Raw genomic sequence first — 15,693 nt, forward strand, 5'->3', positions numbered from 1 at the left:
TAGGAACCCCAGGGACCCTACACCCCACAGGCCCCACAGGATCCCATGCAGGGAACCCCAGTCACCCCACAGGGGCACTCAGAGCGTCCCCACAGCCCCATTGGAGGATCCTATAGGGCTGAGCCCCACAAGAAGCCACAAACCTCTTGGGGGTCCCAGGGCCATCTCAGACCCCATATCCCACAATAGGCCCCACAGAGCCCCATAGAACCCCATAGGGCCCACGGAGCCCCACAGAGCCCCATAGAACCCCACAGAGCCCCATAGAACCTCATAGGGCCGCATAGAGCCTCATAGGGCCCCACAGAACCCCATAGGCAGCCCCATAGAGTCCACAGAGCCCCATAGAACCCCATAGGGCCCATAGAGCCTCATAGGGCCCCATAGAACCCCATAGAGCCCCATAAGGAGCCCCATAGAGCCCATAGAGCACCATAGGGCCTACAGAGCCCCATAGAACCCCACAGAGCCCCATAGAACCCCATAGGGCCCATAGAGCCTCATAGGGCCCCAAAGAACCCCATAGAGCCCCACAGGCAGACCCATAGGCCCCACAGAGCCCCACAAACCCCATAGAGCCCCATAGGCCCCACAGCCCCCATAACGGCCGTACCCAACGCTGCCATAGTCGCACCGCGCTCCGCAGCCGCCGCCATCATGGCGGCCCCCACAACCCCGCCGCTCCGGAACTTCCGGTCCGCTGACCGCACATGGACCAATCAGAGCGCACGTCACCGGAAGGGGGCGGAGCAGAGGTGAGGCGCTCAGTTGCTATGGTAACGGGGAGGCCGGAAGTCTCTTTTCAATCCCATTCCATTCCATTGTATCCTATTGAATCCCATTCTACCCCATTCTATCCCATTCCATCCCCCTCTATCCCATTCTACCCCACTTTAAACCCAATTCTATCCCATTCCGTCCCATCCCATCCCATTTCACCCCATTTCACCCCATTCCATCTCCCTCTATCCCATTGTATCCCATTATACCCCATTATACCCCATTGTATCCCATTCTAGCCCATTTCATCCCATTCCATCCCTGTTACCCCCCCAATTTAAGCCCCGCCCCCTCCCATCCCATCCCACCCACCAAGCCCCGCCCCTTCCCGTAGCCCCACCCAATCACATCCCTCCCCCTTCACCCCCCTCTCCCTATTGGCCAACTCCCCTCTTAGTCTCGCCCCCTCCGCTCACCGACCAATCAGAACCCCCTCCTAAGCCCCGCCCCACCCCACGCCCCGCCCCCCTCCCAGATCCAAGATGGCGGCGGCCGTTGTTGGGTGCCCGCAGGGGGGGCCGTGACGGTCACACACCGGCCCCGGTTCCCCCCCCACCCCCCGGTTCCCCCCGCGATGCTGCGGCGGCTCCTGGAGCGGCCATGTTCCCTCGCGCTGCTCATCGGCGGACAATTCGCCTTCGTGGCCTATTTCTCGTTCGGCGGGTTCCGGAACCTGACGGCGCTGTTCGCTCGTTCCTCGTCCCCCGTCGTGGATTATTCCCGGACTCACGACGTTTACACCAACCTCAGCGCGATGCTCAACGGCGGCACCGCCGGGAAACGGCACGGAGCGCCGCCATATTGCCCCGTGACGTCACCGCTACTGCGTGAGCCCAGTCACGTGACGGGACGGGGGTCATGGGGGGTTGGGGTCACGTGATGGAATGGGGGTCAGTGGGGGGTGGGGTCACGTGACGGGACAGGGGTCACATGAGGGGATGGGGGTCAATGGGGGGTGGGGTCACGTGAGGGGTTGGGGGGGTTGGGGTCACGTGACGGGCTGGGGGTAAAGGGGGGCTTTGGGGTCACGTGATGGAATGGGGATCAGTGGGGGGGGTTGGGTCACGTGACGAGATGGGAGTCAATGGGGGGTCACGTGAGTGGGGTAGGTGTTGGGGTCACATGAGGACATGGGGGTCAATGGGGGGGTGGGGGTCAGGGGGGGGGGTTGGGGGTCAATGGGGGCTAAAGGGGGGTCAGGTTGGGGGGCAATAAGGGAAGGGTGTGGGGGGATTGAGACCCACATGGCCTGGTTGATGCCATTGGATATGGGGTGAATGGGACCCCTATGAGCCAGTTGGGTGCCATTGGATATTGGGGTGGTTGGGACCCCCATGTGTCAGTTGGGTGCTATTGGATATGGGGTGATTGGGACCCCCATGAACCAGTTGGATGCCATTGGATATAGGGGTGATTCGGACCTCAATGGTCCGGTTGGGGGAAATGGGGTGGTTGGGACCCCCATGACCGAGTTGGGTGCTATAGGATATGGGGTGGTTGGGACCCCCATGGCTTGATTGGTACAATTGAGTATGGGGTGGTTGGGACTCCCCATAGCTTGATTGGTGCCATTGGATATGGGGTGGTTGGGGACCCCTGTAACCCAGTTGGTACCATTGGGTTTGGGGTTATTGGGACCCCCATGGCCTGGTTGATGCCATTGGGTATGGGGTGATAGGGACCCCCATGGCCCAGTTGGGTGCCATTGGGTATGGAGTGATTGGGGACCCCTGTGATCCAGTTGGTACCATTGGGTAGGGGGTTATTGGGACCCCCATGGTGTGGTTGGTACCATTGGATATAGGGGTGGTTGGGACCCCTGTGACCCAATTGGGTGCCATTGGATATGGGGTGGCTGGGACCCCCATGTCCTGATTGGTCCCATTGGATATGGGGTGGTTGGGACCCCTATGATCCAGTTGGGTGCCATTGAGCATGGAGTACTTGGGACCCCCATGTCCTGATTGGTATCATTGGATATGGGGTGGTTGGGACCCCCATGGCCCCGTTGGGTGCTATAGGATATAGGGTGATTGGGACCCCCATGAGCCGGTTGGTACCATTGGGTATGGGGTGGTTGGGACCCCCGTGACCCAGTTAGGTGCTATAGGATATGGGGTGATTGGGGACCCCCATGACCTGGTTGATGCCATTGGATATGGGGTGATTGGGACCCCCATAGCTTGGTTGATGCCATTGGATATGGGGTGATTGGGGACCCCCATGAGCCACTTGGGTGCCATTGGATATAGGGGTGATAGGCACCCCTGTGACCCAGTTGGGTGCCATTGGATATGGGGTGGTTGGGACCCCCATGGCTCAGTTGGGTGCCATTGAGCATGGAGTACTTGGGACACCTATGGCATGATTGGTACCATTGGGTGTGGGGTGGCTGAGACCCCCATAGCTTGGTTGGTACCATTGGATATTGGGGTGGTTGGGACCCCCATGAGCCAGTTGGGTGCCATTGAATATTGGGTGAGCATGGACCAGTCACAAACCACTGGATATGGGGTGGTCGGGACCCCTGTGACCCAGTTGGGTGCTATAGGTTATAGGGTGACCGGGGACCCCCATGGCCTGGTTGTTGCCATTGGATATGGGGGGTGGTTGGGGACCCTGGTGGCCCAGTTGGGTGCTATAGGATATTGGGTGATTGGGACCCCCATGCCCTGGTTGGTACCATTGGATATTGGGGTGGTTGGGACCCCCATGGCCCAGTTGGGTGCCATTGGATATGGGGTGAGCATGGACCAGTCACAACCCATTGGATATAGGGTGGCTGGGGACCCCCATGACTCAGTTGTGTGCCACTGAGCATAGAGTAGTTGGGACTCCCATGACCCTGTTGGTGCCATTGGGTATGGGGTGATTGGGACCCCCATAGCCTGTTTGGTACCATTGGATATAGGGCTGGTTAGGACCCCCATGGCCCAGTTGGGTGCCATTGAGCATAGAGTGGTTGGAACCCCATGACCCAGTTGGGTGCTATTGGATATAGGGTGGCTGGGACCCCCATGGCCCAGTTGGGTACTATAGGTTATAGGGTGGTTGGGACCCCCATGGCCTGATTGATACCATCGTATATGTGGTATTTGAGCCCCCCATGCCCCCATTGACTCCCCATTGTTCCCCATGGTGTCCCCCCATAGTGGGTCCCCTGACGGTGTCGTTCAGCCGCGTTCCCACGCTGGATCAGATCCGCGCCAAGAACCCGCTGGTTCAGCCCGGGGGGCGCTACCGCCCCACAAGCTGTGAGCCCCGATCCCGCACCGCCGTCATCGTCCCACACCGCAACCGCGAGACCCACCTGGGGCACCTGCTGTACTACCTGCACCCCTTCCTGCAGCGCCAGCAGCTGCAATACGGCATCTACGTCGTGCACCAGGTGGGGGGCACTTGTGGGGCTGGGCTGGGTTGGGTTAAGGGCACTTATGGGGCTGGGTTGGGTTGGGTTGGGTGAGGGGCACTTATGGGGCTGGGTTCATGTTGGGTCGGGTGCACTTATGGGGCTGGGTTGGGTTGGGTTGGGTGGGGGGCACTTATGGGCTGGGTTGGGTTGGGTGGGGGGCACTTATGGGGCTGGGTTCATGTTGGGTCGGGTGCACTTATGGGGCTGGGTTGGGTGGGGGGCACTTGTGGGGCTGGGTTGGGTTGGGTGGGGGGCACTTATGGGGTTGGGTTGGGTTGGGTGGGGTCACTTATGGGGCTGGGTTCATGTTGTGTTGGGGGCACTTATGGGGCTGGGTTGGGTTGGGGTCCTCTGTGTTGTTGTAGGGTCACATTTCACCCCTGTGTTATTGTAGGGTGCACCAGGTGCAGTGGGTGGCACTTATGGGGCTGGGTTGGGTGGGTGGCACTTATGGGGCTGGGTTCACGTTGGGTGGGGGGCACTTATGTGTCCAGGTTTGGGTCCTGTGTTATTGTAGGGTCATCTCCCCCACCTGATATCATGGGGCTGTCCTATATTATTGTAGGGTTACCATAGTGCTGCCCTATATGACTATGGGGTGCCCCACACCCCCCATAGGGCTGCCCTATATGACTATGGGGTCACCATAGTGCCCTATATGACTACAGGGTTACCATAGTGCTGCCCTATATGACTATAGGGTTACCATAGGGCTGCCCTATATGACTATGGGGTGTCCCACACCCCCCATGGTGCTGCCCTATATTACTATAGGGTTACCATAGCGCCCTATATGACTATAGGGTCCTCCACACTCCCCATAGGGCTGCCCTATATGACTATAGGGTTACCATAGGGCTGCCTTATATTATTGTAGGGTCACCCCATGACATTCATTGTAGGGTCCCCCAGCTGTTACCATAGGGCTGCCCTATATTATTGTAGGGTTACCATAGTGCTGCACTCTATGATTATAGTGTGACCCACACCCCCCATAGTGCTGTCCTATATGATTATAGGGTTACCATAGTGCCCTATATGGCTATAGGGTTTCCATAGTACCTATATAGCTATAGGGTTCCCATAGTGCCCTATATGACTGTAGGGTTCCCATAGTACCTATATAACTGTATGGTCCCTATTCCCAGGTGGGTTCCAGCACTATATAACTATAGGATCACCATAGTGCCATATATGACTATAGGGTTACCATTGTCCCCAGGTGGGTTCCAGCACTATATGACTATAGGATTACCATAGTACCTATATACCTATAGGATCACCATAGTGCCCTATATAACTGTAGGGTTCCCATAGTGCCCTATATACCTATAGGATCACCATAGTACCTATATAACTATAGGGTTCCCATAGTACCTATATAACTATAGGATCACCATAGTGCCCTATATTACTATAGGATCACCACAGTGCCCTATATGACTGTAGGGTTCCCATTGTCCCCAGGCGGGTTCCAGCACTATATGACTATAGGATCACCATAGTACCTATATACCTATAGGATCACCATTGTACCTATATAAATGTAGGTTCCCTATTCCCAGGCAGGTTCCAGCACTATATAACTATAGGATCACCATAGTACCTGTATACCTATAGGATCACCACAGTGCCCTATATAACTATAGGTTCCCATTGTCCCCTGGCTGCTTCCAGCACTATATACCTATAGGGTTCCCATAGTACCTATATAACTGTATGTTCCCATTGTCCCCAGGCTGGTTCGAGCATGTTTCACTATAGGATCACCATAGTGCCCTATATGACTATAGGGTTCCCATAGTGCCCTATATAACTATAGGGTTCCCATAGTGCCCTATATGGCTATAGGATCACCATAGTGCCCTATATGACTATAGGATCACCATAGTGCCCTATATGACTATAGGATCACCATAGTGCCCTATATGGCTATAGGATCACCATAGTGCCCTATATGACTATAGGGTTCCCATAGTGCCCTATATAACTATAGGGTTCCCATAGTGCCCTATATAACTATAGGGTTCCCATAGTGCCCTATATGACTATAGGGTTACCATAGTGCCCTATATGGCTGTAGGATCACCATAGTGCCCTATATGACTATAGGGTTCCCATAGTGCCCTATATGGCTATAGGATCACCATAGTGCCCTATATGACTATAGGGTTCCCATAGTGCCCTATATGGCTATAGGATCACCATAGTGCCCTATATGACTATAGGGTTCCCATAGTGCCCTATATGACTATAGGATCACCATAGTACCTATATACCTATCGGGTTCCCATAGTACCTATATGACTATAGGGTTCCCATAGTGCCCTATATGGCTATAGGATCACCATATTACCTATATAACTATAGGGTTCATATGTCCCCAGGCTGGTTCGAGCACGTTTAACCGCGCAAAGCTGCTCAATGTTGGTGTGAAGGAGGCGCTGAAGGACGAGGAGTGGGACTATAGGGTTCCCATAGTGCCCTATATGGCTATAGGGTCACCATAGTACCCTATATGGCTATAGGATCACCATAGTGCCCTATATACCTATAGGGTCACCATAGTGCCCTATATAACTATAGGTTCCCATAGTACCTATATAACTATAGGGTTCATATGTCCCCAGGCTGGTTTGAGCACGTTTAACCGCGCGAAGCTGCTGAACGTTGAGGTGAAGGAGGCGCTGAAGGACGAGGAGTGGGACTATAGGGTTCCCATAGTGCCCTATATGGCTATAGGATCACCATAGTGTCCTATATGGCTATAGGATCACCATAGTGCCCTATATGGCTATAGGATCACCATAGTGCCCTATATGACTATAGGATCACCATAGTGCCCTATATGGCTATAGGATCACCATAGTGCCCTATATAACTATAGGTTCCCATTGTCCCCAGGCTAGTTCCAGCACTATATGACTATAGGGTTCCCATAGTGCCCTATATACCTATAGGGTTCCCATAGTACCTATATACCTATAGGGTTCCCATAGTACCTATATGACTATAGGTTCCCATTGTCCCCAGGCTGGTTCCAGCCCTATATACCTATGGGGTTCCCATAGTACCTATATAACTGTAGGTTCCCATAGTGCCCTATATGGCTATAGGATCACCATATTACCTATATAACTATAGGGTTCATATGTACCCAGGCTGGTTCGAGCACGTTTAACCGCGCGAAGCTGCTCAATGTTGGTGTGAAGGAGGCGCTGAAGGACGAGGAGTGGGACTATAGGGTTCCCATAGTGCCCTATATGGCTATAGGATCACCATAGTGCCCTATATACCTATAGGATCACCATAGTGCCCTATATACCTATAGGGTTCCCATAGTACCTATATAACTATAGGGTTCCCATAGTGCCCTATATGACTATAGGGTTCCCATAGTACCTATATAACTGTAGGTTCCCATTGTCCCCAGGCTGGTTCGAGCACGTTTAACCGTGCGAAGCTGCTCAATGTGGGTGTGAAGGAGGCGCTGAAGGACGAGGAGTGGGACTGTCTGTTCCTGCACGACGTCGACCTGGTGCCCGAGAACGACCACAACCTGTACACGTGTGATGGAGCCAACCCGCGGCACGTCTCCATCGCCATCAACAAGTTCGGATACAGGTGGGTCACAGCGACCTGACAGGACCTGGATGGTACAGCTGTGTGTTGTGACCTGCCAGGACCTGGATGGTACAGCTGTGTGCTGTGATCTGTAAGGACCTGAACAGCACAACTGTGTGTTGTGACCTGCCAGGACCTGGATGGTACAGCTGTGTGTTGTGACCTGCCAGGACCTGAACAGCACAACTGTGTGTTGTGACCTGCCAGGACCTGGTTGGCACAGCTGTGTGTTGTGACCTGCCAGGACCTGGATGGCACAGCCTCAGTGTGCTGTGATCTTTAAGGACCTTTCCAACCCAATCTCATTGTTCTGTGACCTTGAAAGATCCTTAACAACCCAACCTCAGTGTTCTGTGACCTGCCAGGACCTGAACAACACAACCATGTTGTGATCTAATGGTTCTGTGACCTGACAGGACCTGGATGGCACAGCCTCAGTGTGTTGTGATCTGTAAGGACCTGAACGGCACAACCTCAGTGTTCTTTGACCTGCCAGGACCTTATCAACCCCACCATTCCATGATCACATGGTTCTGTGACCTTGAAGGACCTTAACAGCCCAACCCCGGTGTTCTGTGATCTTTCAGGACCTTTCCAATCCAACCTCAGTGTTCTGGCACCTGCCAGGACCTTATCAACACAACCTGAGTGTGCTGTGATCTTTAAGGACCTTTCCAACCCAACCTCAGTGCTCTGTGACCTGCCAGGACCCTCCCAACACCCCCACCCCATGTTCCCATTGTTCTATGATCTTTCAGGACCTTTCCAACCCAACCATGCTGTGATCCCATTGTTTTCTGACCTTCCAGGACCCTCCCAACCCCCCCCACCCCATGTTCCCGTTGTTCTATGACCTTGAAGGACCTTAACAACACAACCTCAGTGTTCTGTGACCTGCCAGGACCCGAACGGCACAACTGTGTGCTGTGACCTGACAGGACCTTTATAACACAACCTCATTGTTCTGTGACCTTCCAGGACCTTTCCAACCCAACCATTCCATGATCCCATGGTTCTATGACCTGCCAGGACCTTAACAACCCAATCTCATTGTTCTGTGATATTTAAGGACCTTAACAACTCAACCTCAGTGCTCTGTGACCTGCCAGGACCTGAACGGCACAACTGTGTGTTGTCACCTGCCAGGACCTTTCCAACCCCCCCATCCCATGATCGCATAGTTCTATGACCTTTCAGGACCTTATCAACCCAACCTCAGTGTCCTGTGATCTTTCAGGACCTTTCCAACACAGCCGTGTTGTGATCTAATGGTTCTGTGACCTTTAAGGACCTGAACAACCCAACCTCATTGTTCTGTGACCTGCCAGGACCCTCCCAACCCCCCCATCCCATGATCCCATGGTTCTTTGATCTTTCAGGACCTTTCTAACCCCCCCATCCCATGTTCCCATTGTTCTCTGACCTTCCAGGACCCTCCCAACCCCCCACCCCATGTTCCCATAGTTCTGTGACCTTTCAGGACCTTATCAACACAACCTCAGTGTCCTTTGACCTGCCAGGACCTGAACAACACAACCGTGTTGTGATCTAATGGTTCTCTGATCTTTAAGGACCTGTCCAACCCCACCATTCCATGATCCCATGGTTCTGTGACCTTTAAGGACCCTCCCAACCCAACTATGCTGTGATCCCGTTGTTCTATGACCTTGAAGGACCTTAACAACCCAACCTCAGTGTTCTGTGATCTTTAAGGACCTTAACAACGCAACCTCAGTGTTCTGTGACCTGCCAGGACCTTTCCAATCCAACCATTCCATGATCCCATGGTTCTGTGACCTTTAAGGACCCTTCCAACCCAACCATCTTATGATCCTGTTGTTCTGTGATCTTTAAGGACCTTTCCAACCCAAACTCATTGTTCTCTGGTCTTTAAGGACCTTAACAATGCAACCTCACTGTTCTGTGACCTTTAAGGACCCTCCCAACCCCCCCATCCCATGTTCCCATAGTTCTATGATCTTTCAGGACCTTCCCATCCTAACCATGCTGTGACCCCATAGTTCTGTGACCTTCCAGGACCCTCCCAACCCCCCCACCCCATGTTCCCGTTGTTCTATGACCTTGAAGGACCTTAATAACACAACCTCAGTGTTCTGTGACCTGCCAGGACCCGAACGGCACAACTGTGTGCTGTGACCTTCCAGGACCTTTCCAACCCAACCATTCCATGATCCCATGATTCTATGACCTGCCAGGACCTGAACAACCCAATCTCATTGTTCTGTGATATTTAAGGACCTTAACAATGCAACCTCAGTGCTCTGTGACCTGCCAGGACCTGAACAGCACAACCTCAGTGTTCTGTGATCTTTAAGGACCTTAATAGCCTAACCATGCTGTGATCTTGTTGTTCTGTGACCTTTAAGGACCTTTCCAACCCAATCTCAGTGTGCTGTGACCTGCCAGGACCCTCCCAACCCCCCACCCCATGTTCCCATTGTTCTATGATCTTTCAGGACCTTCCCATCCTAACCATGCTGTGACCCCATTGTTCTCTGACCTTTCAGGACCCTCCCAACCCCCCCACCCCATGTTCCCGTTGTTCTATGACCTTCCAGGACCTTTCCAACCCCCCACCCCATGTTCCCATAGTTCTGTGACCTCTAAGGACCTTTCCAGCCCAACCTCAGTGTTCTCTGACCTTTAAGGACCATCCCAACCCCCCGCCCCATGTTCCCGTTGTTCTATGACCTTCCAGGACCTTTCCAACCCCCCACGTCCCCATAGTTCTCTATGCCCTTTAAGGACCCTCCCCATTCTCTCCCTGCAGCCTCCCGTACCCCCAGTACTTTGGGGGGGTCTCGGCGCTGACCCCGGAGCAATACATGAAGATCAACGGGTTCCCCAACGAGTATTGGGGCTGGGGGGGGGAGGACGACGACATCGCCACCAGGTACCAGTGGGAACATGTGGGGCAGGGGGCTGCTATGGGGCAGGGGGCTGCTATGGGGCAGGGGGCTGCTATGGGGTGTGTGGCTGCCATGGGGTGTGGGGCTGCTATGGGGTGTGTGGGGCTGCCATGGGGTGTGGGGCTTCTATGGGGTGTGGGGCTGCCATGGGGTGTGGGGCTGCTATGGGGTGTGGGGCTGCTATGGGGTGTGTGGGGCTGCCATGGGGTGTGGGGCTTCTATGGGGTGTGGGGCTGCCATGGGGTGTGGGGCTGCTATGGGGTGTGGGGCTGCTATGGGGTGTGGGGCTGCCACTATGGGGTGTGGGGCTGCTATGGGGTGTGGGGCTGCTATGGGGTGTGGGGCTGCTATGGGGTATGTGGGGCTGCTATGGGGTGTGGGGCTGCTATGGGGTGTGGGGCTGCTATGGGGTGTGGGGCTGCTATGGGTTTGGGGGCTGCTGCTATGGGGTGTGGGGCTGCTATGGGGTGTGGGGCTGCTGCTATGGGGTGTGGGGCTGCTGCTATGGGGTGTGGGGCTGCTGCTATGGGGTGTGGGGCTGCTATGGGGTGTGGGGCTGCTGCTATGGGGTGTGGGGCTGCTATGGGGTGTGGGGCTGCTATGGGGTGTGGGGCTGCTGTTATAGGGTGTGGGGCTGCTATGGGGTGTGGGGCTGCTGCTATGGGGTAGGGGGGAGTTGCCACTATGGGGTCGTGAATGGCACCGCTATGGGGTGGTGGGGCTGCTATGGGGTTGGGGGCTGTTGCTACGGGGTGGTGGATGGCACCTCTATGGGATGTTGGGGCTTCCGCTATGGGGTGGGGTGGGGGGCTGTTATGGTGTGGGGGCTGCCACTGTGGGGTGGTGGGCTCCTGCTATGGGGTTGGGGGCTGCTGCTATGGGGTCGTGAATGGCACCGCTATGGGGTGTGGAGCTGCCACTGTGGGGTGGTGAATGGCGCCACTATGGGGTGGGGGGCTGCTGCTATGGGGGGGTGGGGAGCTGCTATGGGGTGTGGAGCTGCTGCTATGGGGTAGAGGCTGCCGCTATGGGGTCGTGAATGGCACCGCTATGGGGTGGGGGGCAGCTGCTATGGGGTGGGGGCTGCCGCTATGGGGTGGTAGTGGTACCGCTATGGGGTGATGGTGGCACTTATGGGGTGGTGGTGGCCGTGCTATGGGGTGATGGTGTCACTTATGGGGTGATGGTGGCACTTATGGGGTGGTGGTGGCCGTGCTATGGGGCGATGGTGTCACTTATGGGGTGATGGTGTCACTTATGGGGTGATGGTGTCACTTATGGGGCTGGCTGTGGGGTGGATGTAACGCTGTAGGGTGCGTCTGGCCGGGATGAAGATCTCCCGGCCGCCCATCTCCATTGGACACTACAAGATGGTGAAACATAAAAGTGACAAAGGCAACGAGGAGAACCCACACAGGTAACGGGGAGCTGTGGGGCTGGGGGCTGCTGTGGGGGGATGTGGGGCTGCTATGGGGCTGTGGGGCTGCTATGGGGTTGTGGGGCTGCTATGGGGCTGTGGGGCTCCTATGGGGTTGTGGGGGGCTCCTATGGGGGTTGTGGGGCTGCTATGGGGTTGTGGGGCTCCTATGGGGGTTGTGGGGCTGCTATGGGGGGTGGGGGGCTGCTATGGGGTTGTGGGGGGCTGCTATGGGGTTGTGGGGCTGCTATGGGGTTGTGGGGCTCCTATGGGGGTTGTGGGGCTGCTATGGGGGTTGTGGGGCTGCTATGGGGTTGTGGGGGGCTCCTATGGGGTTGTGGGGCTCCTATGGGGGTTGTGGGGCTGCTATGGGGTTGTGGGGGGCTCCTATGGGGGTTGTGGGGCTGCTATGGGGGTTGTGGGGCTGCTATGGGGTTGTGGGGGGCTGCTATGGGGTTGTGGGGGGCTCCTATGGGGGTTGTGGGGCTCCTATGGGGTTGTGGGGCTGCTATGGGGTTGTGGGGGGCTCCTATGGGGGTTGTGGGGCTCCTATGGGGTTGTGGGGCTGCTATGGGGTTGTGGGGGGCTCGTATGGGGTTGTGGGGGGCTCCTATGGGGTTGTGGGGCTGCTATGGGGCTGTGGGGCTGCTATGGGGTTGTGGGGGGCTCCTATGGGGGTTGTGGGGCTGCTATGGGGTTGTGGGGCTGCTATGGGGGTTGTGGGGCTCCTATGGGGGTTGTGGGGCTGCTATGGGGTTGTGGGGCTGCTATGGGGTTGTGGGGCTGCTATGGGGGTTGTGGGGCTGCTATGGGGTTGTGGGGCTCCTATGGGGTTGTGGGGCTGCTATGGGGGTTGTGGGGCTGCTATGGGGTTGTGGGGGGCTCCTATGGGGGTTGTGGGGCTGCTATGGGGGGATGTGGGGCTGCTATGGGGGGTTGTGGGTCTCCTATGGGGGTTGTGGGGCTGCTATGGGGGGTTGTGGGTCTCCTATGGGGGTTGTGGGGCTGCTATGGGGCAGTTGTGGGTCTCCTATGGGGTTTTGGGTCTGCTATTGGGGGTTGTGGGTCTCCTGTGGGGTGGTTGTAGGTCTGCTATGGGGTTGTGGGTCTCCTATGGGGGGTTGTGTGTCTCTATGGGGCTGTTATGGGTCTCTATGGGGCAGTTGTGTGTCCCTATGTGTCTCTATGGGGCTGTTATGTGTCTCTATGTGTCCCTATGGGGCAGTTATGGGTCCCTATGTGTCCCTATGGGGCTGTTATGTGTCCCTATGGGGCAGTTATGGGTCCCTATGTGTCCCTATGGGGCAGTTATGGGTCCCTATGTGTCTCTATGGGGCTGTTATGCGTCCCTATGTGTCCCTATGGGGCAGTTATGTGTCCCTATGTGTCCCTATGGGGCAGTTACTTGTCCCTATGTGTCCCTATGGGGCAGTTACGTGTCCCTATGTGTCTCTATGGGGCAGTTATGTGTCCCTATGTCCCTATGGGGCAGTTATGTGTCCCTATGTGTCCCTATGGGGCAGTTATGTGTCTCTATGGGGCAGTTATATGTCCCTATGTGTCCCTATGGGGCAGTTATGGGTCTCTCTGTGTCCCTATGGGGCAGTTATGTGTCCCTATGGGGCAGTTATGGGTCTCTCTGTGTCCCTATGGGGCTGTTATGTGTCCCTATATGTCTCTATGGGGCAGTTATGGGTCTCTCTGTGTCCCTATGGGGCTGTTATGTGTCTCTATGGGGCAGTTATGTGTCCCTGTGTGTGTCTATAAGGCAGTTATGGGTCCCTATGTGTCCCTATGTGTCCCTGTGGGCAGTTATGGGTCCCTACTTGTCTCTATGGGGCAGTTATGGGTCCCTATGTGTCTCTATGGGGCAGTTATGTGTCCCTATGTGTCCCTATGGGGCAGTTATGTGTCCCTATGGGGCAGTTATGGGTCCCTATGTGTCCCTATGTGTCTCTATGGGGCTGTTATGGGTCTCTGTGTTTCTATGTGTCCCTATGTGTCCCTATGTGTCCCTATGGGGCAGTTATGGGTCCCTGTGTCCCTATGGGGCAGTTATGTGTCCCTATGGGGCAGTTACGTGTCCCTATGGGGCAGTTATGTGTCCCTATGTGTCCCTATGGGGCAGTTATGTGTCCCTATGTGTCCCTATGTGTCCCTATGGGGCAGTTATGTGTCCCTATGTGTCCCTATGGGGCAGTTATGTGTCCCTATGTCCCTATGGGGCCGTATGTGTCCCCCAGGTTCGACCTGCTGATCCGCACTCAGCGCACGTGGACTCAGGACGGGATGAACTCGCTGACCTACACCCTGTTGTCCAGGGAGCTGCAGCCGCTCTACACGAACCTGACGGCCGACGTCGGATCCGACCCGCGGGGCAGGAGGAGCCACAGGGCGGGACCCCAACACAGGGACCCCAATATGGGACCCCAACAGAGAGACCCCAATGGGGGACCCCAAAAGAGAGACCCCAATATGGGAACCCAACACAGGGACAGTATGGGAACCCAACATCAGAGGGACCCCAATGGGGGAACCCAACACAGGGACCCCAATATGGGACCCCAGCACAGGGACCCCAATGTGGGAACCCAACAGAGAGACCCCAATATGGGAACCCAACAGAGAGACCCCAATGGGGGACCCCAGCACAGGGACCCCAATATGGGACCTGATAACCATGGGGACCCCAATATGGGCCATAATAACCAGGGGGACCCCAATCTGGGGCCTGCTAACCTGAGGTCCCCCCATAACCCCCTCAGGGAGGAGATGCTGCGTGCAGTCCCTGCATTGGGATCTATGGGTTCATCCTTGCCCCACATCCCGGCCCCACAGCGCCCCACGGTGCGGGGTAACGACACCCCAAGTGCAGCCCATGGGGTCACCCCACACGGTGCCACGATGGATGTGGGGACCCTCCCCACGCGTGGGGGGAACCACAGCCAGCCCCACAGCCGGCCCCACGGCGCCCATTAGCCTCAATGGGACCCCAAAGTGGGTCTCTGCCCCCCAACCCCCCACCCCACAGCACTGCTGCCTTGATGGAGAGAGACTATGGGATCAGAGCTGCGGGACTGCTGGGCGCCCTGGACTGCTGGTTGTTATGGGGCAGCCCCACAGAACATCATTGATGGGCTCAGGGGTCCCCCAGCCCCTCTCCCTCCCCCCTTCCCCACTGGGCTGGTCGCTATGGGGCAGCCCCCCCGGACTGCTGGTTGTTATGGGGCAGCCCCACAGGAGGACGTCACTGATGGGCCCACCCCCCCCTCCATCCCCTATGGGTCCTTCCCCACTGATCTATGGGTCCGGCTGTGGGGCTGATGTTATTTATTCACGTTTGCTGCTCCCTGCGCCTTTCAAAGGGGGTTTTTCAATTAAAAAAGGGAAGAAAGAAACCAAAATCCATCACCCCACAAACCCCAAACCAACAAAATCCACCCCAAAGCTTTTCTCGCCCCATTGATGTTGCAATGGGGTCAACCAGCCCCACACCGTGACGCTCAACCCCACGCTATGGGGCTCAGCTC

The 15,693-nt window shown here is 56.0% G+C and overlaps 1 protein-coding gene across 2 annotated transcripts; it reads left to right on the forward strand.

The window, feature by feature from the left end:
• The first annotated feature begins 1,253 nt into the window (after positions 1 to 1,253).
• Positions 1,254 to 15,567, forward strand: B4GALT3 (beta-1,4-galactosyltransferase 3). Of its 2 annotated transcripts, XM_085524671.1 has the most exons (6): positions 1,254 to 1,607; positions 3,933 to 4,168; positions 7,626 to 7,816; positions 10,608 to 10,730; positions 12,059 to 12,163; positions 14,407 to 15,567. In XM_085524671.1, exons 1-6 carry the CDS (start codon positions 1,355 to 1,357, stop codon positions 15,140 to 15,142), a joined length of 1,644 nt encoding a protein of 547 aa, XP_085380797.1. In that variant the 5' UTR covers positions 1,254 to 1,354; the 3' UTR covers positions 15,143 to 15,567. The 2 variants fall into 2 exon arrangements, with proteins under 2 accessions (XP_085380797.1, XP_085380798.1); XM_085524672.1 differs by lacking the exons at positions 7,626 to 7,816; positions 10,608 to 10,730; positions 12,059 to 12,163; positions 14,407 to 15,567 and adding an exon at positions 7,354 to 7,491.
• The last annotated feature ends 126 nt before the right edge of the window (positions 15,568 to 15,693 follow it).

This window comes from Coturnix japonica, chromosome 27 (genome assembly GCF_054131305.1).
Source record: "Coturnix japonica strain WE chromosome 27, WE-NBRP24, whole genome shotgun sequence".
NCBI lineage: Eukaryota > Metazoa > Chordata > Aves > Galliformes > Phasianidae > Coturnix > Coturnix japonica.